The 25,793-nt window shown below is 41.2% G+C and overlaps 2 protein-coding genes across 9 annotated transcripts; one reads left to right on the forward strand and one right to left on the reverse strand.

Moving 5' to 3' along the window:
- Positions 1 to 302: 302 nt before the first annotated feature.
- On the reverse strand, positions 303 to 5,381 carry tmem19 (transmembrane protein 19). Its single transcript, XM_042080373.1, has 7 exons — positions 5,229 to 5,381; positions 4,455 to 4,605; positions 3,617 to 3,730; positions 3,341 to 3,478; positions 2,036 to 2,290; positions 1,458 to 1,667; positions 303 to 1,150 (listed from the first exon to the last, which is right to left on the reverse strand). The coding sequence occupies exons 2-7, from the start codon at positions 4,594 to 4,596 to the stop codon at positions 987 to 989; spliced, it is 1,023 nt and encodes a 340-aa protein (XP_041936307.1). The 5' UTR covers positions 4,597 to 4,605; positions 5,229 to 5,381; the 3' UTR covers positions 303 to 986.
- Positions 5,382 to 8,495: 3,114 nt separating this feature from the next.
- Positions 8,496 to 23,812, forward strand: ercc5 (excision repair cross-complementation group 5). Of its 8 annotated transcripts, none has more exons than XM_042080340.1 (17): positions 8,496 to 8,907; positions 9,129 to 9,234; positions 10,081 to 10,256; positions 10,454 to 10,569; positions 10,911 to 11,009; positions 11,168 to 11,228; positions 11,726 to 11,869; positions 12,650 to 12,845; positions 14,293 to 15,381; positions 15,751 to 16,007; positions 16,252 to 16,371; positions 19,039 to 19,252; positions 19,801 to 19,945; positions 21,851 to 22,051; positions 22,317 to 22,401; positions 22,849 to 23,256; positions 23,299 to 23,812. In XM_042080340.1, the coding sequence occupies exons 2-17, from the start codon at positions 9,147 to 9,149 to the stop codon at positions 23,452 to 23,454; spliced, it is 3,555 nt and encodes a 1,184-aa protein (XP_041936274.1). In that variant the 5' UTR covers positions 8,496 to 8,907; positions 9,129 to 9,146; the 3' UTR covers positions 23,455 to 23,812. The 8 variants fall into 8 exon arrangements, with proteins under 8 accessions (XP_041936274.1, XP_041936278.1, XP_041936270.1 ...); XM_042080344.1 differs by having other exon boundaries at positions 22,849 to 23,214; XM_042080336.1 differs by having other exon boundaries at positions 22,849 to 23,812.
- Positions 23,813 to 25,793: the final 1,981 nt, after the last annotated feature.

Genomic DNA, 25,793 nt, shown 5'->3' on the forward strand with positions numbered 1-25,793 from the left:
ATGTAAAAATCATTTTATACAACCCCACCCCCATCTTGCCTGTTCATAATTCTGAGAAATTCTTGAATTGTGTGCATGTGCATGCATGCTTACATATGTCTACTGTGTGAGTGTGTCATACGTATGATTACTGTGAATGTATGTGTGTGCGTGTGTATCTGTTTATGCACGTGTGCACATGGAATGGGTTAACATGACCCCTGGAGGTAAACATACGGAAGTTTTGTGTACCCCGGTCTTTCAGTGTCCCGGGAATCCTTGATGGACATTTGGACATGCGAAAAAGAAAAAAAAAATCTGACTAAACCTATAAGTCTTGTATTTTGCAATGCCTACAATGGCAATATACATGGGTGACTAACAATTCAGCAATATAGTTTGTTGTGGTCAACATGCCAGAGCACTGACAAAACTGCAAAGGGTGTGGTTGTTCCTGATCAGCAACGGTAAACACGGTAAGGCTCCAGTGACATGGGTAGGTGGGCAGCAAGCAGACATAAGAACATTTAGTGGAGCGCACTCATTTGACATCACAATGACAATAACAGAAAAATGACCAATCTATCTGTATAGAATACTGCTACCAGGTGTAATGAGATGTGTTAACAGGTACAGGTTGCATACCAGTGTAGCGCTCACTCTTCCCTGAATACATAATGAAAACACTTCATAAACGGCACAAGAAAATTACAATATTTATAACATTGTGTTCAATGCAATTCATGATTAAATTGAAACTCTCTGGACTTCAAACATCTTATGTGAAACTATTATTTATGTGAAATTATTTGCATAACCGCAAACAGTACGATCACACAGAGCCTACATTCCAGATTTCAAATCCATTTATCTCAATCTATTAACACCCTGCCATCACCATTATACTCATTCTTACTTCACACACAAATACACATGGTGGGATTATTTCCAAGTTGATACCATTTTCCAAACTATAACAAACATCCTGACAACTGTTTCCAAAACGTTTATAGTCGGGGCCAAACCCCCCAGGCGAGCCCAGGCAGGAATAGGGCAATGAGAAGTGAGGAGAAGAGGTTTACAGCGTTGTTGTCCAGGATTGGTTTCCCACATATTCTTTTGGTGGTTTTGGACTCATAGTTCACAACTTTGCCAGTACTCTCGTCATAGCCTGTGAGGATGTAAGAACATTTGTTTACCTAGTGTTACAATGTGACAACATCAACGACATATTGTCATATCAATATATTACAGATGAATTGGACAGTTCTATGCACCTGTTGACTCGTGGGACGCCTAAATGATTATAACTGGTGTCCAACCGCATTTCGCTGATGTTAAAATTCTCTAGAGTTTGGCTGCTCTCCTCCTGTTTCTCAAACTGAGATGAGCCTCTTTATACAGATCCTGTTGACGCAGTCACTTCGTCATTTAGTATATTGCCAACATTCTGGCTGATATGTTAGCACTAGGCTTACCTGAATATTGCATTTCGGCTCCCAGAAGAGAGTCCAACCCTGATCCAAGAAGGCCCGCCACTCCTCCATAGACGATGACTGGCCACTGGGGAACAGCCAGGTGCAAGTCACTTACAAACAGAATCTGGGAGATGAAGTAAGATGCGCCCACTGTTAATCCCCCCAGGAAGCTGGCCACTAATCCCACCGGAGTTACTCCTCCATTTGTTCCTGCAGTAAAGAGACATTAGTTAGTACTAGTGGCATTATGTTGCTAGCCATAATCCAACACCCCCCCCCCCCCCCCCCCCCGTGGCTCCTTCATCTGTCAATGAGTCACATGCAATTGTACTGCTTATAGCTGTAGAACATGGCCATGACTAGATCTTAATTTACCCATAATGTAGTTTATATTCTATATTTTATATAGAAACTATATTGTCCTTCATCTTACAAGGTCTCATTCATTTTTTATTTCAACTTTCATTTTAACCTGAGACAAAACCTTACGCTGAACCCGGCCTTATTTGAAAAAAAAAAAAAGGCCATAGAAAATGAAAAACCGTAGAGATGAATATGACTTTAGGGTCGATGCACACCTGTTGGCACCTCCTTCCAGGTCGTGATGAGCCTGGGCTTGGTCTGACTGAGGACGGGCCCCACCTCTGATGCCCAGGTGTCCCCTGCACTGCAGGACAACGCTCCCAGAAGGGACAAGCATATCCAGGATGCCGAGTACTGCTTCCCAAAGTCCACGGGAATCTCCCCCGACCCCACCTCGATCATGTAGAGCAGGGCTAACTCCGTGGGAATGCCACCATTGCAGAGCACCTGAATCCAGTTTCTCTGTCCACCTGTAAGCACAACCAGAGACGGTTGACGCTATTGGTTGGTATCAATGTGATGTGTCCGCAAAATAAATGATTGGCCAGCATTAAGAGACAAGACAAACAGAATCCATCGACATCATTTGAAGACTCGATGCTCATTTGTTAACAGTGTTAGACCAGTCATTTTGACATTGTAATTACTTCAACCCGAAAACATCAACTGAGGTTAGTATTCAAAGGATCTTTGGCACAACCCAAGTGGGGATCACATGAAACAAACAGATTGTTTTGCTTGCTCTTCATGGGTTGAAGATGAAAATTAAAGAATAGATAGTAAAACAAGAGATTATGCAACAGGCAATAGAAGAGAGGAACAGGTATAGGTCATCCACAGGCACAGGCCACCAGAGGTTGGTCTTGAAATGTGATGTACAGATGCAAGATAAGTCATGAAACCTCAAATATACATGAATCAATGTATTAGTGGTTCCCTAATCTATTAAGCCCGCGCTACACCAGGTCCACAGCTGAGGCGCTCCATTCACATGGCATAAAAATAGTTTTAGAAGATTGGTCTGTTTTTTTATTTAACGTCCACACCGCTATCATGTCTGGTGATTGATTACAGTGGAAGCGAATTGCTGAGGCAGGCCCTGTGTAACCTCCCTGTTAGAATCTTTTACAACAACTTTTGTGGCTTTTAAAAACTTGCAAAGTTGCATGCATTTCTGAACCGAAGGCAATTTCATAGAGCAACATTTTAAGATGAGACGGGGATATTGACAAGATGCTGAAATTGCTACTTAAGCTTGATTTCATACCACCTGATAAAACTAGAGGTTTTCAGCCTAAATTGTCTTTTGCCTCATCTTACCTGCCTTCAGTGCTTGTTATACACCTGTTTGAGGCCCTGTATTTCAATGCTATTTTACTAAAAGAAAACAAAGGCACAGCAGTGGCTATTGTAGCTCAGCTCCCCCAGTACTCGTAGGTGCCTCTCTCAGTGAAAAAATCTTAATTTGCATAAAATTATACAGAAGCTTTTATTTGCAGTGAACCTTAGCTTACAATTACCTTCTTTATATTCTGAGTCCAGACGCTTTTTAATGTCACCCTTCCATTTTGTCAGCTTGGATGAAGTGATGAAAAAAGCAAACAGTGCGGAAAGGAAACTCAAGTTGGCCACGGTGAGAATGACGCCAACAACCATCGCTGTGGAGAAAAAGACAAAATCAAACCTTAATGCAACAACAAACCAACCCCTCAGAGAAAGGAATGGGACAGTATTAGCAAATAGATTATCTTTATACCTTTAAGGTAGCAAGGGAGTCCAGTGATGCACGCACTTACCTCCAAGGGCCCCTGTGTAATCGAGGCTTCGCTTTTTCACGGCTCGCAAAGTAAGCGTGAGAGGGAGTAACACAGAGAAGAGCCATCTCCATGCTGAAACAGGGTACCCAGTACCTAAAGACAAAAGTAAAGCAAAGGCATTGCCCAGGTCGTGTTTTGAAGAGTTTAGGAATACCTGGGGCTATTATGATTGATGATGCTATGATACTTATAATATTAGGCAAGCATTGACTTGCATATATTTACAATGGGAAATATATCAGCATAATTGTGGTTCCAACATGAATAATGTGGTGCTGGTTACAGTTCCTTCTGTGATGCTGCAATTCTTTTTTATTAATAAAGATAATCACCATCATGATGAGGGCTGACATGGGAAATCCCAGGGCAATTCCATGCAAACCTGTCTCGTCCATAATGCCAACACAATACCATGGTATGGTATGATGTGAATGATGATTACTTGAATTTTAGCATAATTCATTCTTCTTAGTTGTAGAACATAGAAAACTCTTCACATAATCATTCGCATCATATAAATACCATGGCATTTAGTTGCCGTTATGGACGTGACAGTTTTGCATGGAACTGCCCCCACACTATTAATGACATATATTAAAAAAATAAATAAAAAAAAACCTTTTAAACAAGGATTTGTTTCATCCCACAAAAGGCTGAGAAAAACGACAAATGTAATATTCAATTTGAGAGAAAAAGACTGGGAGCACTGAGATTTGTAGCCTACTTCACTACTGTATCCCTCAGTACAGTACTTTGGATGATATTGTTTTTACATATCCTATAACGATTTTACTATACCTTACCCGTCAATAATTACCTGAGTATGAATTGGTAATTATGGAAATGATCCAGAACATCAGGGAGAGGCCCAGGGTAAAACACAGTAGTATCATATCCGTCAACATTTTGGAATATTCTTTGATTAACAGCTCATCTTCATTCAGAATTATCCCTGACATGGTAAACACCTGTAAAACAAGTAATTGTGTTAGGGATTTTAGAAAGAGGGGAGGCCTAAGAAAAGGAGGGCAGTAGGTTATGGCATTATATAGTGATGATGTCCCGAGACACGTGGATCATTCAAGCGACTTTAATCATGTCAGAAGCAGGGAGCACTTAAAAGCATTACAAGGAACACACAGGGGTAGTTTCTAACACTCACACAATACACGCACAGGGACAGGGTAGTAAAACACTTACGCCGACACGAGGGTTACACGAAAGGCAGAACAAAGGAGGGTTAAACACAGAACACTACACCATACTCATAATCCTAAAATAAGAGCTAAAATATAGCGTGTATGGCTCACTTGATGGGCTAAACAGACACTGGTTAAAGTGCACCGCTACACCCTAGTCCTAGGCTTACATGGCTTAGCGTTACTGAAGCAAGTTTTCCCATCTCTGATTAGAACTACACCCCAAGACCTTTGCCTTCCCAACAAGGCTGTAGTTTACTATTTGACTGGTCTAAATAGTAGTAGGCAGCTATCCACAATTTGTTTTGTTTGCCTAATCGGGTTGGGGTTGTTTTGTCACTTTCAGCTGACAATATTGGCGGCTAAGCTGGCTGGTCAATAACGTTCTTTACCTCCAAATATGAAGTTGTGATATTTAGATGTTGGCCTGTCCATCTTGATTTCTACTATAAATGTCTTCCCAATCTGAAATTCTGTACAGATCTATACACGTCCGGCTTCTTCCTGGCTGCGAGTAGACAGCGCAATTACAATCCTTACGACGGTAGCAGCTAGCAAAATTCGTCAAAAGAAAAGCCCTGCGTTCTTGGTTTCTTGAACACGTAGCCCTAACAAGGTGGAGTTAGCGTTATAGGCTAAGGCCGATAGACTATGCATGCTATTCCTATGTAGGCCAACTGCAAAAAAATAACCTAATGCTTTAGGTTTACTTTTTTTGCAAACCTTTATTTTGATTAAGCTGTGTGGTCTGGCTGAACGCGGTGCATACTGGACTTTTACGCAACGCAAAGAAGTCCGGACTCCCGCGTGCAGCAGCCTAATCTGTGCAACATGGAGTCGAATCAGTCTATTTGCAGTGCCTTTACACTGCCTTTACAGACACGTTCTTTCCCCTCTTATGGTTCAAGTGGTAAAGGCAGATTTGGCAAATGGTGCCAACTATCATACTGTCACCTACGGAACTCTGGAGGGGCCATTGCAAGATATTATATTATATCCAGAAAACGTGTGAAGTTGTGAAATTGTGTGCTCATATTACTAAATTGACATGCTTTACTAAATAGTGCGCTTATTGTGTTCTCAATTTAGTAAATTTTGCGCACGTTTTACTAAATAGTCCGCTCATTTTACTAAATTGCAGTCATTTTACTAAATTGTGGTCTCATTTAGTATATATAGTGTGCCCATTTATTATGGAGCCCAGAAGGTGGAATTGCAAGATATTTTTGTGTTTTGAGAGAATGTGCACTCATTTTAGTAAATTGTGCACTCGTTTTACTAAATTGTGGTCTCATTTTACTAGATTGTGTGCACAATTTAGTATATTGCTCATTTTACTAAATCGTGTGCACGTTTTATTAAATAGTGTGTTCATTTTACTAAATAGTGCTTTCAATTTAGTAAATTGTGCACACATTTTACTAAATTGTGTACACGTTTTACTATATTGTGCGCACATTTTAATAAATTGTGCACTCAATTTACTACAATTAAAATGAGAGCACAATTTAGTAAAATAATAGTAAAACGTGCGCACGATTTACTAAATTGAGAGCATGATTTAATAAAATGAGCACACTATTTATTAAAACGTGCGCACAATTTAGTAAAATGTGCACACAATTTAGCAAAGTAAGTGCACGTTTTCTGGATATATACCAAACAATATCTTGCAATGACCAGGGTTCCGTACTACATTATTGCTTACTCACTTTGTACTTGTTAAACTCAATACAATTAGACTATTTGGTCCAAGCCGCCTTACTATCTAGCAACAGTTTTATTTGGCATGCACACACAGACAGCCAGCTTAAGGACCGTGAAGCAGAAGTTCATTAAATTCAACAGTATTTGATTTGACATTTTAATTCTCACCTGAGCTGAGTTGTTTATGGAATTTGTTTATCATGCTTAAGGATCCAAAGACTTTGACTCAAATTGTGCATATCTTTGTCAGCTCAGCTACAGTTGGCTAAGTTGGCTGACATCAATAATAGAACACATGAACATTCCATGAAAGGGTCTATAAGCTGCTCTCCAGCATGCTTGATTTATAGTGGTTAAATGGTTCTGAATGGTTTTCTGTTCTCAACATTTGCAAGTGGCATGGTGGAATAGTGAATGTATTACAGCACTGTTCCCGGTAATATTGCGTTATAAAATTAAAACTGCACTGGCCCTTCCAAACCTCTTGTGATGGCAATATGCCCATCTAGCCAGCCAGTGATTTGCTTTAGGCCTTTTTTCTACAGCTGTTCTCATAACTTGTTGTGAAAGAATATCACAAAAGGAGAATTAAGATTTCTTATTTGAAAAGTCTCCCAGTTGCTTGAATAGTCAGTGCATCCTATCCTCTACCATGAATCATTGACAATTAAAATAAGTAAAACAGACCTTGATCTTACTTGTATTCTGTGCAGATCCTGTTAATCCTTGTTATTTTTGCTGTTTGACTAATATGAGCACCGGTCTTGAAATTAAGTCACTTTAAATCCATTGCATATTATTAGGGAAATTCCAGTTTTCTATCAATTCACATGACGCAAGTTGTTTTTTGTCCACCCACGATTAGGAATGGTGATTTCTGTTTATTTCTGAGGGCATTTTCACAGTGTTTCTCTAGAGTAGCTTAATCAACCTTTCAGAGAAAGAATATCCCAAGAAACATAAAAAGTATAGGGTAATTCTTTGTCAAATCTGATGTGGCTGTTATAGAGACCCGTGTCAGGTTTTGGTAAATCCTCCTTGTGGGCCTTTCTAACACAGAACTCTATTAACTCCCACTTCACCACAGTCACTCCATTCATAGTCACATGTGGCAGTGGGTGGGCACTTGATTGGTACAGCCGTTAACTTTGGGATACACTCCTCGGATGTACGGTGTGCAGAGTTGTACTTTATGTTCTATTTGCTTCTATGCTGTAATATGTTATCTCCATGTTTCTCTTAGACCGTATGAGAAAACTAGTAGGATGAAGAAAAATCACCTAGAAACAGGCTTTCGAGGCTTTCACCCACATCTTCCAAGCTGATTTTGATCTTGTGACTCCATTCATTGCCCATTTTCAATGAACAAAATGATTCAAACAGTGGCACGCATAGCTTGAAGCATTTTTTACGTCCAAATTGCGGCCTGCCATTTGTGTCATCAGCCTTAGCAATCATGTGCAAGGCAAAAAGTGCTTAAAGGAACTGAAATAAAAGCCTCTTTGACTCTTTCTTTGATTTATATTATTAAAAAGTGTTTCCCAATTTTTCTGGGATGTCTCCTTTTTGTTTCCCCTAATTGTTATGCTTGCAATTGACAGCCTAATAAGTGCCACTTAGATAGATAGATAGATACTTCTATCTATCTATCTAAGTTGCACTTATTAGTTGTTGGTTATTAGTTGTATTAGTTATTACTTGAACGTAAAACAGAATCAGATCGTATGTAGTGTAGGCCTACATAGCTTTGGTCAATGTTACTTACTCGGGACCAACCGACTTCAGGAATCAACAATAATGTCTAAACTTTGAGCATTATGTCAAGTCTGGCGGTGTTGGATCCGCGCAGGATTGCGTCAAGTCGAACGCACCCCTTTCTTCCAATGACGTCTCCAATCACGTGGTAATTTGGTTTGTTCGAGAAAACTCAGGTTTAGTTAATTTTCCTTGGTCCAAATTGGGAAAACCCCTACATGTAGCCTATATGGGGAAAACTGCTAGAGCCACTATGAAGTGGGAGCTCCAACTTTAAAACCTGGGGGAATTCGATTAACCTTGACATCTGAAATTGCGTTTTAACGGATGAGGAGGCAGTGTTTCAAAACGAGCAACATAACCGTTGGTGGCCAACAATTGAACAGAAAATTCACTGATGAACCACGCATGTGGTCCGAACATTATCCGAACTGTACCCTACCGAACGCACCAACAGGAAGAGTTTTACGCCGAGGGTAACAGACTAGGCTTACTGTATATGCTTATAGCACATGACAGCTTTGCCTTTCTTCTTCAGAAATGTGGTATTGTGAGATGAGCGGCTCTGCCACCATCTTCCCGTTGAGCCCATTGTCTTCTCAATCAAAGGCACGACTCGTATTTCTACTTTTCTGCTGAAGCCTAACCTATGTTGGTAACGTTATAGTCAAAACATCCACCACCGGCTGTCGTTACCTAATCAGTTTATTACTAGGCTGTAGCCTCGTTTTATAACTTTACATCACGTTGTTCTTCTAAACACATGTGCGTAGTAATTCGTAGTAGTTGTAAGTTGATAGTGTAATTGTGTAGGCTATGTGTCTGAACAGGTGTTGTAGACCAGCGCCATGGGAGTACACGGACTTTGGAAGTTGCTGGAGAGCACCGGGAAGCCCATCAACCCCGAGACGCTGGAGGGGAAAATATTGGCTGTTGGTATCCTTTTGGCATCAGGGCGTTGCCTAACTTATTCAGTGAAAAATAAATTGAATAGGGTACCGTATTGAAGGAGACAATACAGAATGTGTCTCTGCTTGCATTTTTGACATTTTGACATGGTTATTGGATGAAACGTGTGCTTTTTTATCAACTGAGGGTAATTTATTTGCATTTATTTTTTATCACTTTTATGGAAGCAAAGACATCAGATATGGTGGACCGACAGACAGCACCATGGGTTTGAACTGCCTTGGGGGTCCATCTGCCTTCCATGGCCGAAGTAGCACACCCCAGTCCACAACTCTGACTGCTACAAAACCATGCATGCAAGCTTGGAAAGCCATATCCTAAATTATTGACAATATGAATATCAAAGTTAGTTGTAAACAGCTTACTCTGCATATTAAAGCATGTCAGTCAGACACGATTTGACCACAGAAAAGGACCATACATTAGTTCAGAGGGAAGAGAGAGGGAACCCCTTATCGTACAAAATTGTTTTGCTTATTAAATTGGACCAACAATAATGTGTATGGAAGCACTTTGTGACAGCGTCATTAAAATATTAGTTATTGTCATTGGTGTATAGAATATGCTCTTTTTTAGAACAAAAAAATCAGACTCAAATAATTTGGTGGAACCCCTGAAGCAACTCCTTGGTCCCTCTATGGTGGTCACAGGCCGGTTGAAGATCTTTGCATTAGTTGATGTTGAGCTGCTGTAGCATCTGAAGGCGGTTTGATAGTTCATTTCCATGCTGTTATACGACTCAGAATGATCATTTGGCCAAGTCAGTTGTAATGTATTATTTCGAGTTGAAATGCCTTTACAACCTCCTCCCAGACATCAGCATCTGGCTGAACCAGGCGCTAAAGGGCGTCAGGGATCGTGATGGCAACACAGTACAGAATGCACATCTCCTCACTCTGTTTCATCGTCTCTGCAAACTTCTCTTCTTTCGCGTTAGACCTGTCTTTGTGTTCGACGGAGATGCACCTCTGCTCAAGAAGCAGACTCTGGTCTGTATTATCTTTGTAGATGTTCTGTGTTTAAAAAAGATCTTGAGTTAGATAATCATTTACAAACAAAGGATCCCATTTGTACCCACATTCCCCCTTGCTCAACAATGCGCATGTGCTCCTGTTTTCTGCGATATATTAATTTTTATTTTAGAAACTGCCGATTGATTGATTTATGTTTGTTGTGTGTTGTTCAGGCCATCAGAAGACAACGGAAAGAGGAGATGAGCAAGGAGTCTAAACAAACACATGAGAAAATGCTGAGGACGCTTCTTAAGAGACACGCCATTAAAGCCGCACTGGGAGAAACCAGGTGGGGACGTCAGGGAAATCCAAAGCTACTTATGATGTACCAAATGACTACTACAGCAGTTGTTTGGTGATGTATCGAATTTAACAGAGAGCTTTGTTACGGTACCAGAGATCATCAGGTAGTCACACCCTCAAGTTGGGTATGGCAGGGAAATACATTTATTCATTTAGTAGATGCTGTTATCCAGAGTGACTTACAAAATGAGAAATTACATTCAAAGATGAGGAATAAAATTCAAGATATAACATTCAAAATACATTAAAAAAAACATTCAAATATAGAATCACCATGACATGCCGGAAAAGCTGTTCTTAAATGTTTACATGATTTATTCCCATCAGTCAGGAACCCATGCCCAGCATCTCTACTCTGAGGAGAGATGAAGCTGATGACATGTACGTCCTTCCAGCGTTACCGGCACCAGTTGAGATGGAGAACAGGTGTGCATTGGAAACAGTCTTCCTGCAGTAAATGACTGTGCTCTGCCTGTTGTACTACTGTATATTTCATACAGTATGTTATACATTGTGCGTATCTCTTAAGGATAACTCACTACTTGCTTACATGTTGATTTCATTCATTTTGTTTGGCCTACCAGCCTTGATGAAGAAGAGGCACTAGACTGGGAGGAGTCTACACAGGCCCTTAACAGCTGGCAAGTAAGTTCAGTCTGTCAGCTGCTTTGTTATTGATGAGTAGTTAGTTACAGTAGGTGATATGGACAAAAATGTATGTTTAGTTAAATGCATTTAATACTGTTGATTTGTTGATCCCTAGAGGTTTTTGACACTCATAATGAACTATGAGAGATTTTCTTCAACCTTTTCTCAAAATTCTTTTATTGTGGCCAGTCCAATAATCATGCTTTTCAATCTGTACCATAAGACTTTGTTTCCTAGAAAGAATCCAGCCTGCTTCACATTGTGTTCTTTTGCAAGTGTTAAGTTACAGTACATACACTATTTAGTTGTCTAATGTAGGATGAAACTCATAATTTGAATGAAGTTATTTGTGTAATGTAAAAATTAAATTATTTGCTAGATTTTCTAGAATTTCCTGGATGGAGCAGTATATCTCAGTCAAATGATTCATTTTGTAAGTGTATTAGATTTGTTACTATGACTTTTATTGATTTGAATTGTTGTATTTGTGACAGGAGAACATTTATGAAGACCCTAGTTCAGTGGACATAAACTCTGAGCAGTTCTCGCAGTTACCCCCGGAGATGAAACATGAAATTCTCAAAGACATGAAGGAGTTTGCCAAGAGACGCCGGACCATGTACCAGAAACCACCAGAGGTAGCTCAAGCACTCACCTTGTTACACAAATACGCATTAGGGCTGACTGGGTATCTGTCCATCTAGCCAAACATTTACACCTTTACAGTAGTATGTCATCATCATACCTTGGCTTTTGAGCATAATAAATTAAATTGAAACCAACCCCTACCAGTATTGATACATAATTCATTATATCCCCCCAAAATCAAAGTTAAAATAACAAGAAAAAAATATATTACTTTTCATTTCTGAAGCATGCTGTTTAGAGCACTGATTACAAACTTGCTCGGGTGAAATCATTCCCCACAGCACACCAGATGGTTGGAAAGGTGGCGTCAAAACAGCTTTGGGATAAAGTTGTGCAAAGACACAGGTTAGGATACAGATAAAGTTTTCAGAGGCTTTGAACTATCCCTCCAAAAGTAAAATAAGAGAGAGTGATCTGCACACCATATAGCTCCCTCGAAAGGTTTTTATTTTGCGTGCAACGTTTCGAGCCCCTGGCTCTTCCTCAGGGGTAGCCTGTGGTACTCACGCCACTCCGCTGGCCACGGCTCTGTGGTATGTGTTGAGGGAGATGCTTCACACTCACTTTCAGGTCACACACACACACACACACACACACAGTGTTGTTGTGACCCTGCCCTACTTCCTGCAGAAGGCAGCATTTTGCATTTTTTCAGTTGCACTATACAAACCTGCATAAATGTGTACATATGTACACACACACACACACACACACACACACACACACACACACACACACACAGTGTTGTGACTCCGTCTTACTTCCTGCAGAAAGCAGGTGACTTCTCCCAGTACCAGCTGGCTGGGCTGCTGCAGCGACGGCGTCTGAACCAGCGCCTGGAGGGTGTGGAGCAGGAAATGAATCAGCAGGCCTCCGCAGGCCTCGAGCTCCCCCAAGACTCTCAGCAAAGCGTGGAGACGCGGCGCCTTGCTTCAGAAGACTCCTCACACTATATCCTCATCAAGGGTGAGCCCTCATGCATGTGGCTGTTATACCTATATTTAGTATAGTATACATACTTAAATATTGGTGTCTAGTATTGCAAACACACTGCAATACTAGATAGAGTCCTCATTAAAAATGGTGCAACACACCAAAATGGTGCAACACACACACACACACACACACTGCAGACTCATATTAGAAAGAGGGAAAGATAGTGTGTACTGTGTGGTGTGTCTGCCATCTACAGTGTGTGGAGCCCTATTTTTTCCAATGTGTCCCCTTAGAATTATAAGGTTCTATCTGACATCTTTGGCCAAATTGAGTTATTTACATATTCTTATTCTGTGACGACTTAAGAAGGTGAGGTGAGGTTTTTCTTGTAGATGCTTTTTTGAACATTATATCTAAAGAGGTTTGTTCCGCTTATCAGTATAACTCTATGGAATCTTAAAACTCTGAAGCTCTATATCTCAGAACTACTCTAAATGTACATAGAACCCTATTACTCCAAGGGGACTGTCATTTGGTTTCATTCAGATCATGAAATTCATTTGGATTTGGTTCACGTTGCTACTGTGTATGTTATGATTCGGTTCTTTTTTTGTCGGCGTCTCTCAATAAAATCCATCGTTTATCGAGAGCTTGTCAGTTGAACATTTCGCCACTGGTGTGCGCGAGATGGAAAGTGTCATCCCACTCATGTCGGTGTCTATATATGGACACACACTTTAAAGTTTTCAGGTGCTGTGCCAGAATTCAGGCTGGGACCAGATTGTTCATGTCTGAAAATGGATAATTATATATGACTGCTTCTAGAACTTGAGAATTTCAGCCTCAGAATTTCTGTTTTTTTTTTTTTTAGTTCTGTCCAGTGACGGGCAGAATGGAGCGCACCAAAGACTGCTGAGTTTAAAATCGTTATAAAACTCAACTCTTGATTTCTGGAAAATATCATATATTATTTATTACAGTAACCTTTCTCTACGCGCTGCTGTCCCATATGCATACGGGTATATGTTGTGGATGTGCATGACAGATTTGTGGCTGTTGGAGAAAATGCAATTTCATGCATTCACACTGACTTAGTGTCATGAGACTTGGAAACGTCTCACAAGGGACATGTGACGCACATCCAGTTTCTTCTAGGTTTGTGAATTGAGACTCCAACTCCTAACATTGCTACTAAAATTGACCTATAATATGTAATAACACCGATCAAAAAAATGAAGGGAACACTTCAATCACACATTGGACTTTTAAGTAAGTACAAACCTGCATTTTATGTGCCGATTGTTTGATTTTGCAAGAACTGTCTGTCAGACGTTCTGTGAAATGTAGTTTGAGAAAGAAGGAAAGGGTGGACAGCTTGAAAAAAATGTGAAAAACTGTAACTGTTTCTAATTTTTTTGAGCAGTGTAATACTTTTATATATAACACATTTATAATACATTGTCACGTATGCTCCTAGGGTCTGAGAGGAGCACCAAGCCTGCTGAGAGCCAGCCAGCAGTCTCCTCCTCAGTCCCTCTGGGCCACTATGGGAAGCCCAAGGGCAGGCGACCCGACATTCTCTGGACGCCCATATCAGAGGAGAGCCCTGAAGAGGACCATCCCTCCTCTCCAAAACCTTCCGTGTCTGACTGTCCCTCCTCTCTGAAACCCCCCATGCCTGACCGGGCCTCCACATCAGACTTTCAACCCCCTTCGCCGCGGACCCTCAAGGCCATAGAGGCTGCTATGATGGGCAGCAGTTCGGAGGAGGAGGGCGATGCGGAGCGAAGAGACTTCCCAGGAGGTGCCTGGGGTGACATGTCTCCTCGTACACTGTTGGCTGTGCAGAACGCCATGCTAGAGCCAGATCGCAAAGGGCTCTCGATGGACTTCCCACAATGCACCTCCAAGCAACCTCAGTGTTTAAACACGGAGCCTTCCCTTGAATGGAGCAGTCTCTGCACAGAAAAGCGTCATGGCAGTCTTTTACCACACGGTGGCGCTGTAGTCATCAGCAGTTCAGAAGAGGAGAAGGAGGATGCTGGAGCCGATGACTCTCACATCTTAAATGGGAACAAGAATTTGCACACTCAGGAGCAGCTCAACAAGAACATGCAGAGTCAGGAGCAGGGTGAGGGTCTGTCTCTGAAAACACTGTGTACAGCCCAGAGAAGTTCGCCTGTGGCAGAGGACCACGATGATAAGGTGGGTGAGGATAAGGGTGTGCTTGCTAAGGCTGCCCAGCAGGGGGAAGTGGTGAGCACAAATGCATCAGTCATCAGAATCCCTTCAGATGCAGGAGATACAAGCACCACGTCATCAGAAAGCGAATCTAGTGAACTAGAATCAACTACTCTGTCAAAATCACTGCAGCCCTGCACTGCATCTGAAAGACATAAAGTGATCTCCACAGTACAAACCACCCCTGAGGAAAACCCTGGGAAGCAGAGCTTTCTTTCTAATGTCCCACAAGGGAATGGACAAGGAATCAAATTTGAGGAGAAGGAGAAAAGACCTTCCGAAGATGACTATAAGAGTGAGACTAGCGATGAAGGTAGCACAGAACGTAAGACTGATTTTACAATTCTTTGTGCTGCTGGCGTGAGATGACTTGGTTTAATAATAGTATTAATATTATTGTCTTAATATTATTATTATTCTCAATAATAATGTAAAAGTAGTAATAAAGATCATAAAAATCTTGCTGGTTTTCAACAGCTTTTTTAAAAGGCGTTGTAGAAAGTAACTTTGAAAGAAACAAATTCGATCAGAAATAGATAATTATATACAATTAGATAATTATTGACAAAGTCGATAACATTTTTTTTAATTGCTTTTGAATTTGACAACATTTTATCGGATCACATATTCTTCAAGCAATGGAATGTTTTGTACTTTCCTGCATTGTATAACGAACCGTAACGGCCTGTTTCAGAGAACTTTATTGAAGTGTCCGAGGGAGAGGAGGAGAGTGAGGAGCTTGACCCTGATGAGTCTGAACTCAAGCAAGACGTTTCCCTGTCTGTTGTGGCTCAACCTGAGGACCTGATCCATAAGGAGGAAACCAACAAGATGGAGGAAGCGATGATTAACGAGCCTGAAGAAGGCCCGTCACAAGAGAGCGGAGAGGATGAAGATGAGAAAGGACTGAGCTCGACACCTGCAGCTAACGACTGGGACCACATAGACCTGGTAAAACCTCCTCGCAATTATATAAATATAAAGAAGACTTCCATAGTATAAAAGAATACCTGTCAATGACCTGTCAAAATCATGTACATTGTGTGCTCACTTGAAACGTAAAGCAACAATTCAAAATTGTTGACAAACCAGCAGAAAAAGAGAAAGCAACATTCAGTGTCGGTCCATTTGTCTCCATGTTATGAGAATGTTTGCTTACTGGTTTGTTTTATTGTCTTTATTTGTATTCCTACAGACGGAGCTGAGGCAGTTGGAGAGCTCCCTGGAGGAGGAGCAGAACAGCCTGAGAGGGCAGCAGCAGCAACAAGAGAGAATAGCCGCCTCCGTTACTGGTCAGATGTGTCAGGAGAGCCAGGTAAAACACATACGTTATCCTGCACACATACGTTATCCTCCACTAAGCCAGGTAAAACACATACGTTATCCTGCACACATACGTTATCCTCCACTAAGCCAGGTAAAACACATACGTTATCCTCACCTAAAACACATACGTTATCCTCACCTAAGCCAGGTAAAACACATATGTTATCCTCCACTAAGCCAGATAAAACACATACGTTATCCTCACCTAAAACACATACGTTATCCTCACCTAAAACACATACGTTATCCTCACCTAAGCCAGGTAAAACACATATGTTATCCCCACCTAAAACACATACGTTATCCTCACCTAAGCCAGGTAAAACACATACGTTATCCTCACCTAAGCCAGGTAAGACACATACGTTATCCTCCACTAAGCCAGGTAAAACACATACGTTATCCTCCACTAAGCCAGGTAAAACACATACGTTATCCTCCACTAAGCCAGATAAAAAACATATGTTATCCTCACCCAAGCCAGGTAAAAGTCATACGTTGTCCTCCACTAAGCCAGGTAAGATACATATATTACCCTCCACTAAGAAAGACCTGAAGACAGAATATCCAAAACAAGTAAAACTCCAAGGCACTCTCTTTTTTGAAACAGTCCAAAATACTTTATTTTCTTGCCTTTATTTACTATTATTATTATTATTATTATTATTATTATTATTATTATTATTAACGCTATTTGTTATAGAGGGACAGTGTACACTAATTGACATTTTACAAAGAAAATGTAAATGCACCCAGTTATAGCCAAAAGGCTAGTTTCCATCGGTAGTCCCCCTGCCAGAAGGAGCATGGCAACATTACCTATTCATTATAAGAATAAATTACAGCAAAAAAGCAAGCAAAACAAAAATAAAACAATTACAATATATATAAAAATATTAACAACCCACCCAAACCCAACACACACACATCCACAAAAGATACACACACACACACACACACACACACACACACACACACACACACACACACCAGAGATACACACGCTGGTGATTTTGTTTTTGATGGTACATATGCTTGGTTATTGATTGGTCACGGTGGGAAATCCCCTACTTACAGCTCAAGCAATGTAATACCCTTCCTGTGTACAGCGGGGGGGAAAATATGTATTGAACACGTCAACATTGTTTTCAGTAAGGCTATTTGCATGAAATTTTCACCAGACAATAGTATTAACTTAGGTAACCCACACATATAAAAAAATCCAAACATTAATGTACATAAGTAGAGTTATGAGTAAAAAAGTGGAATGCCACAGGAAAAAAGTATTGAACTACTGAAATTTCTACTTTGTGGAAAAGCCTTTATTTGTAATGAGAGCTTCAAGGCATTTCCTGTATTACGAAACTAAGCAGTTGCAGTATTCAGGTGTGATTTTGGCCCATTCTTTCAAACAGATAGTCTTTTAATATTGAAGATCCCAAGGTCATGGCCTTGATTTCCTTTCTCTGAAACCAGTTGAGAGTTTCCTTTGCTGAATGCTTTGGATCATTGTCCTGCTGGAAGGTCTAGCCATGTCTCATCCTCATCATCCTGGTGGATGGCAAGATTCTCCCAGAAAAAATGGCTCCATTCATCATTCCTTCAACTGTATGAAGTCTGCCAGTACCATGAGATGGAAAACAGCCCCACACCGTGATGCCTCCACCTCCAAACCTCACAGTTGATATGGTATTTTTAGGGTGATGCACAGTGCCATTTCTTCTCCAAATATGGTGTGTAGTATGACATCCAAAAAGTTAAATTTTGCTCTCGCCTGATCAGAATACATTCTATCAGTATTTCATAGGCTTGTCCAAATGTTGTGTCGCAAACTTTCAACGAGCTTCGACATGTTTTTCTTCAGTAATAGTCATTCGGGGTGAGCGTGCATAGAGGCCATGGCGGTGGAGTGCATTACCTATGATTTTCTCTAACAATTGAACCTGCTGCCTCCAAGTCTTTCTGGAGCTTTCTCCGAGTGGTCCTTGGCTCTTAGGCTACTCTTCTGACTATCCTTCTGATTTCCTGGTCAGAAATCTTGCGAGGAGATCCTGTGCATGGCCAGTTGATGATGCAGTGATGTTCCTTCCACTTGCAGATAATGGCTCCAATACTGCTTTCTGGATGATTCTGAAGTTTTGAAATGCATCTGTAACCAGTTACATTGATAAGTTTTCCAACAATAATGTTGCAAAGGTCTTGGAAGAGCTCTTTGCTTTTACCCATCATGAAATGTTTCTTGTGTGACATCTTGGTAACGAAAAACCTTTTTATAGCCCATCAATATGCACTAACCCAGCTTATATTAATTTGCACAGATAGGAGGGATAATTACTAATAATTACTCTTTAACTATGTATAGATTCCAGCTCGTTCCTTGCCATTCCTTGCCTTTGTGTGCTGCTTTTTCTTAGCGTGTTCAATACTTTTTCCCTGCCATTCCACTTTTTTACTCATAACTCTACTTGGACATTAATGTTTGGATTTTTTAATATGTGTGGATTACCTAAGTTAATACTAATGTCTGGAGAAAGTTTCATGCGAATAGCCTCATTGGAAGTATACTTACTGAAAAAATTTTTGACGTGTTCAATACTTATTTTCCCCGCTGTATATCAAACAAATGACACATCCCAATATGTCTCCACGTTTATAGGAGCTCTTACGACTGTTTGGAATTCCCTTCCTGGTTGCACCGATGGAGGCTGAGGCCCAGTGTGCTGCGCTGGACCGCGCAGACCTCACCCACGGCACTATCACAGACGACAGTGATATCTGGCTCTTTGGCGGCCGCCACGTCTACAAAAACTTCTTCAGCCAGAACAAGTATGTGGAACACTACCAGTTTACGGACCTTAAGAACCAGCTAGGTGAGTTGACAACAAATGAATACCTTTGTTATTTCTTTTTGAAGGAGAACTCTGTTGATAATTCACACAGATCTCTGTTTCTTGAGGTCACCAAGTACTGTCAGTATATATGCTACAGTGCTACACTCTGGGGGCATGTTCATGAGCCCCCATGTTCAGGCCCCCAGAGTGTAGTGCTGTAGCTGCCTGGCTACTTTAACTGTTGGCTGTAGCAACTCGAACTAGATAAAACCGTTTGTTTTCGTTTTTTTTTTGTTTTCGTACTGACAGTACTCGGTGACCTCGAGAAATGAAGATCTATGTGAAAAATCGCCGTAGTTCTATTTTAAGTTGTTGCACTGATTGATGACACTATCCAAAAGCAATTAAACACTGGAAACAGAGTTGTCATTCAATGACTTTCAGAACCCAAATATGCAGTCAATGCTTAATCACAATGTAAAAATACTGTACCATTTAGTCATTTGGCAAAATTGACTTTGAACTGAAGAAAACATTTGAACGAGATATGTTTTTTTCCCCTTCTTTTTTTAATTGCTGTAACACAGGCTTAGACCGGACCAAGCTGATAAACCTGGCTTATCTTCTGGGCAGTGACTATACTGAAGGCATTCCTGGGGTTGGTTATGTCACAGGGATGGAGATCCTCAATGAATTTCCAGGCACTGCAGTGGAGCCACTCATGCAGTTCAGGTCAGACATAATAGACTACGTGCACGAAAGGCCCCTCAGGTAGCTCACATGTTAACTGTGTTGCTACAGCATCTTCTGTTACAGGTTCAAACCTGGCTGTTATAGTCGGCTCCTTATAGCCTGACGAGCCAGACCCACAGTAAAATGTAGGGTCTAGGCACTCACCGTTCACAGTGCTCTGTCCGAGGGGCGGGATAATCGGTTGTCTTTCAAATACCCTCTGCACGCAATAGGACAGCGCTATGAGTCCCATGCGTTTTCCCACCAGCGGAGCTAGTTGGCTAGTTCAAACTTTTGCCAACTTAAAAAAAGCTTAACTCGTGTCAGACTGTTCGCCAACAGCAACATCCATCTTCTTTGTTTTCAAGTAGCAGGGAATTCAAGCCAAACCGTTGCAACTCTGCCATCAATCATTATGTTAAGCCCGCCTAACGACTCTATACTCTATATATTGGCCTGATAGAAGTTTAATTTTTCGAACTCGCAAGCCAACGTAGAGTTGCTAGACTAGACCTAGTTGCTAGACTATTACATTTGCTGCCGCTAGGGTGCGTCTAGTGTGGAGGGTAGGCTCCTTACATCTTCACTCTGAATGTCTTGTTTGCCCAATCATATCATTTTTTTTTTTTAAAAAGTATATTTGTTTGGCCTTTTTATGCCTTTAATGAGACAGGACAGTGGAGAATGACAGGAAGCGAGCGGGAGAGAGATAGGGGTGGGATACGAACCCGGGTCGCGGGCGTACGTGCAGGCTGGGGCCAATAATATAAATTTTAACAAAACTCATAAATCCTTTTTTATCGTAACATACTGATTCACTAGGTGCAACACCCAACTGGATCCGTGTAGACACTAATTGCATTAACAATAGCGGCAGGTTCAAACCTGGCTCCATCGGAAACAAACAAGCTCACAGAGCCTTTCATGCTCGTAGCCTATACCATGCATTTTCAGACAGTGTATTAATACATCATGTATTGTACAAGTGCATGTGTGGGTATGGTTAGTACTGGGTGGGAGACCTCCTCACAAATTCAGTTGCTGCTGGAGGTGGTGTTGGTGGGTTAGTTTGGGGCAGTCATCCCTCATAGAACATTGAACATGGAACATGGTCATAGAACAATCCCAATACTCCAGTGCAATGACGAAAACACCTTGTTTTACGAGATGCCGACCTTTAGACGAGAAGGTTCTGACCTCACCAAGGTCATTAAAAATCCCATGGCACTTCTCACAAAGAGTAGGGGGTTGTCTGGTGTCTTGGCTAAAATGAGCAATCTGGTTCATTCTATCTGGCCCTCTAATTAGATTAGATTATATTCAACTCTATTGTCATTGTGCAGAGTACAAGTACAGAGACAACGAAATGCAGTTTGCGTCTAACCAGAAGTGCAAAAAAGCAGAAAAGTGCAATGTGATATACAAAGTATAGACAGGTGGGGCATAGACAGGACAATAAATATAGTGCAGTGTAGACAGTAGTATACAGTTGATTTACAGAAGGTGGTTCAGACTAGTATAAATTAAATATAAATATGCGCAATGTTTTAGCAGTTACCTTAAGAGCAGAATAAATATAGCTATGTAATATGAACAATGTATGCAGAACATGTACAGATATGTGCAATGTAGTAGCAGTAACATTATAATAGTAGTAATAATAATGTAGATATATGCAGTGTATTAACAGAATATAAAATAAGAAAACAGAATAAATGTGGATATTCAGTATGAAAAATAAAGACAGATATGTACAGAATGTTAGCCCCCCTCCTCCCCCAAGTGTAATTGGTTGTAGTGAGGTTGTACTGTATAGAGAGATTTCATAATTATATTAGAATATGTCTTAGTCTGAAAGCATAAACAACAGATGTATTGTTTTCAACTTGTTTCTTCTGAATTCAGCAAGTGGTGGGCAGAAGCTCAGCAGAATAAGAAGCTGCTGTCCAACCCCAAAGACACCAAAGTGAAACGGAAGCTGAGAGGCCTGAAGCTTCATCCAGGCTTCCCAAACCCAGCGGTCGCTCAGGCGTACCTGCATCCAGCTGTAGACCCATCGGAAGGATCCTTCAGCTGGGGCCGCCCACACCTGGATCTCCTCAAGGAATATCCTTCCTCTGTGTTTGTGTGTTACTTGCATATATATTACCATGGTGACGGGGAAGTAAACAGAAGGCAAAACGTCATGGTTACTTACCAAATGGCAGTTGTTGTGTAGACAACTGCCATATTGCCGTTACGACCTAACCCCATAGATTTCTATGGAAGATTCTTTGAGGTTTTTTGCCTCCTCCCTTATAACATGTGATGTGGGTGTTGAGTTCTGTTTGTTTGTCACCACACGTTGTAAATCTTTAACTGAGGCCTCTACATTTTGTCAAAATCGTTTCGGTTGGACCCGTAGAAAGACTGAGGAGACTCTGCAGCCTGTTCTGAAGCAGCTGAACTCGCAACAAGTATTACATGCACATATGGACACATGTATAGTACACATATACATACAGTCACATCTTCTAGACCAGTGGTTCTCAACCTTTTTTCAGTGATGTACCCCCTGTGAAATATTTTTTCAGCCAAGTACCCCCTAACCAGCACAAAGTATTTTTACTTGAGAAAAAAATACTTAAAACAGAGCACTGTGCCATCAGTGTCTAATTTATTCAACTTTGGAACTGATAAACACATACAAAAATATTTTGAGCATTTTAAATTTTAATAATCCATGACTAAATTTATTGCAAATGATTGTATATTTTGCAAACGATATGTATATTTCAAAATCGTACCCCCTGGAGTGCCTTCATGTACCCCCAGGGGTACGCATACCCTCATTTGAGAACCACTGTTCTAGACGAGAGCACTCTGATGACTTTGGCTTCTCTTTCCTCATTTCTCTTTTTAAGACGCAGCTGCGCATCGACTCCTTCTTCCGTCTGGAGCAGCAGGACAGGCAGACGATCCAAAGCCAGCGCCTGCGCCGAGCCGTCACCTGCATGAAGAGGAAGGAGCGTGGGGAAGCGCCCGACGAAGAGGAAGACGAAGATGAGCTGAAAGACACGAAAAAGGGGAGGACCGGGCGGTCAGAGCAGATGCAGGAGCCGGTCAGCCGCCCTGTCGGGGCATTTGAGGGAGGCTTTCTTGGGTCTCAGGAACCAGGGGCTGCTGCTTACATGGGAGGTCCTGCGGAAGAGCCAGTGGTGGCGACGGAGTGTAAAAGGGAAAAGAAAGTGGAAACTCCCAAGTCCGCACCGAAACACTGTGCTCGGGAGGCAGTCCGGGTCAAGTCCGCACCGAAACACTGTGCTCGGGAGGCAGTCCGGGTCAAGTCCCCACCGAAACACTGTGCTCGGGAGGCAGTCCGGGTAGACAGCAGCAACAGCAGCAGCTCGGACTCAGATAGTGGGAGTGGTCAGGCCGTTGCCATGGTCACCGCACAGTCTGTCTTCAACAGTAAACCACAAAAGAGAGGGAGAAGAGGGGGCCGTGGCAGAGGCAGGACCGCGCACTGAGAATTATATTAATAAACACCAACACAGTCACACACCAACATTTAGATCATCATGACATTTATCTGTAAAAAAAATATCTCAGGGCTTTCTTAAGATGTTACAACTGTCATTGCTTTAAGTTGTCAGATTTTGTTTCATGGAGATAGCAATGCTGCCCCATAAGTGTTTGTATGTCAAAATCCCCTCGTCTGTCATCTTTTGCATCTGTAAATGCGGCCTTATTTAGTATATAAGACTCGTTTACACCATATTGTCAGAATGATCACGTATCTCCAGCTCCAGGTTACAATAGTTTTGTAATGATTTGTTCTTTTACAGTTTTTGCCCATTGCTTACACATTAAAAATGAATGCTTAGACCAAAGTATCAAAACCTGAACTTTTATTTCAACGATACCTTAAACACAGTGTAACATACCTTAAACCATACCAACCATAAACACATTTTCTGCTTTGCACTTTGTTTGCAATTCTGCAACACAATTATTGCGAAACAGTATACTGTTTCTTACAATAGACACTTAAAGGAACCGTATGTAAATGTATTTCAATTAATCATAAAATGGCCCTGATATGTCACTAGACATTAAGAAATCATGTTCATTTCAAATGTTTATATCACTGACAACAGTAGTCCGGCCAGGATATTGTCATTTAAAAAGTGAAGTTGCAGCCCTCAACTGATGTTGATGTTGTGTTTTGGCCTGATGCACCACCCTCCACCTATCTACTAATCACAAAGTCAGTAGTGTTTCACCATCCGGGTTGGCAACCTCGAGTCAGGGGGCAGGGGGAGGGGATACACCGCTCTACAGTAATTTGAAAGTGATTGCAGTACCATTTCTGGCCACAATCTTACATATGGTTCCTTTAAATCTCTTGCAATCTTTGGGGAAAATACTTCTATTGAAAATGCAAAACAGATCTGGTAATTGGAAAAATACCCACACACAAAAACCTATTGAAGAATTCTTTTCAGCGTGACAATGGAAAGTATATGATCACCAGCCACATGCCTCCCTGCCTGCCTGCCTCTAACAAACAATGGAAAACGCAAGCAGAGACATTGAAGTGGGGTCAGTTGAAGGATGTATTTTCTACAATTACATTTTCTTAGAGATACTGTATGTTGTTTCATTGTTGTTTTGTTACAGTACAGTAGCATACAGTGCTCAAGGTTCAAGGTTACTTTATTAGGTCTCCCAATGGAGAGATTTGTTTTGGATAAAGGGTAAGCTGCAATAAAATACAAAAGACATCACAGGACACAGCACTTATGTTATACATAGTAATAAAACATCTAAAATACAAAAAGTGCACACATTCACAGCCATCCGTCATGACATAAATTACACTCACAGCATTTTAAAAGCACAATAAATACCCCATAAATAGCAGTCTCTCCCATACACAAGTGATAACACGTTCACCCGAGGCAGCCCTAGAGCACACAATGCACAAAATAAACATCCCAATTACAATTAGCAAAATATTTCATGGCCTTTTTCTGTCTTTCCTTGCAGTGCTGTCATGTTGTCTCTGAAACAACTGAGTTCCATTTCCACTTCTTCAAGCTGTGTCTGTCTAATGCTATTATTATTATTAATGCATTGTTCTCCCAGTTGCTTGATGTGATGTTGAATTTCTTTAGACTGTTTTGTTTTTATATAGTTGTTTCTTCTGCCCACCAGGGACTCACTGACCTTCCCTCAGCTGGATCTGTTTGGGGAGACGTGTATTGGACATGCAAATGACATGGTCTGTCCATCGAAGTTGGTGTTGCTTTATTGTGGTGGTGATGCTGAGCATGTTGACCTCTAGAACACTGGTGTTTGTGCGTCTATCCTCCCAGCTAATCCTCAGAATACACACACACACACACACACAGTTGTCTGTTGCTAGATTTGGTGATGCGTATTCTGCACAGTATTAGAAGTTTATAAGAAAGACGTTTTAAGAAAGCACACGCACACACACACACACAAACACACAAAGCGTGTGCCAATCATCATAGAGATTGCCATCTCTGCATAATGAGACATTGTGTTTAAGAAACTGGACACACACACACACACACCAAACGTGTGCCAATCATCATAGAGATTGCCATCTATGCACGGTGTGAGAACATTGTGTTTAAGGCCTAGTCCACACGTACCAAACCGATCTTTTTTTCCTCCGTCTTCTCTGGAACCGTATCAAGAATATTTGCGTCCAAACGGATCCATCTCAACACGACTCAACACGTTACTTCATACCCCAGGCCTATAGGTGGCACTGTTTCTTTACAGAAATTGACCAAAACTTGTAGACAGAATAGGCTTCGACGAAATGGCTAGT

Source organism: Alosa sapidissima, chromosome 23 (assembly GCF_018492685.1).
Source record: "Alosa sapidissima isolate fAloSap1 chromosome 23, fAloSap1.pri, whole genome shotgun sequence".
In the NCBI taxonomy this organism is placed as follows: Eukaryota; Metazoa; Chordata; class Actinopteri; order Clupeiformes; family Clupeidae; genus Alosa; species Alosa sapidissima.

Excerpts from the sequence above, each read along its gene's own strand:
- tmem19 (XM_042080373.1), bottom strand. The coding sequence starts at position 4,596 with ATGTCAGGGATAATTCTGAATGAAGATGAGCTGTTAATCAAAGAATAT. Across the intron at positions 3,479-3,616 it reads TTACACAGGGGCCCTTGGAG|CGATGGTTGTTGGCGTCATT; the intron begins GTAAGTGCGTGC and ends TTTTCTCCACAG. Across the intron at positions 1,151-1,457 it reads AGCCGAAATGCAATATTCAG|GCTATGACGAGAGTACTGGC; the intron begins GTAAGCCTAGTG and ends ACATCCTCACAG.
- ercc5 (XM_042080336.1), top strand. The coding sequence starts at position 9,147 with ATGGGAGTACACGGACTTTGGAAGTTGCTGGAGAGCACCGGGAAGCCC. Across the intron at positions 11,010-11,167 it reads CCAGTTGAGATGGAGAACAG|CCTTGATGAAGAAGAGGCAC; the intron begins GTGTGCATTGGA and ends TTGGCCTACCAG. Across the intron at positions 22,052-22,316 it reads CACCTGGATCTCCTCAAGGA|ATTTTGTCAAAATCGTTTCG; the intron begins ATATCCTTCCTC and ends TGAGGCCTCTAC.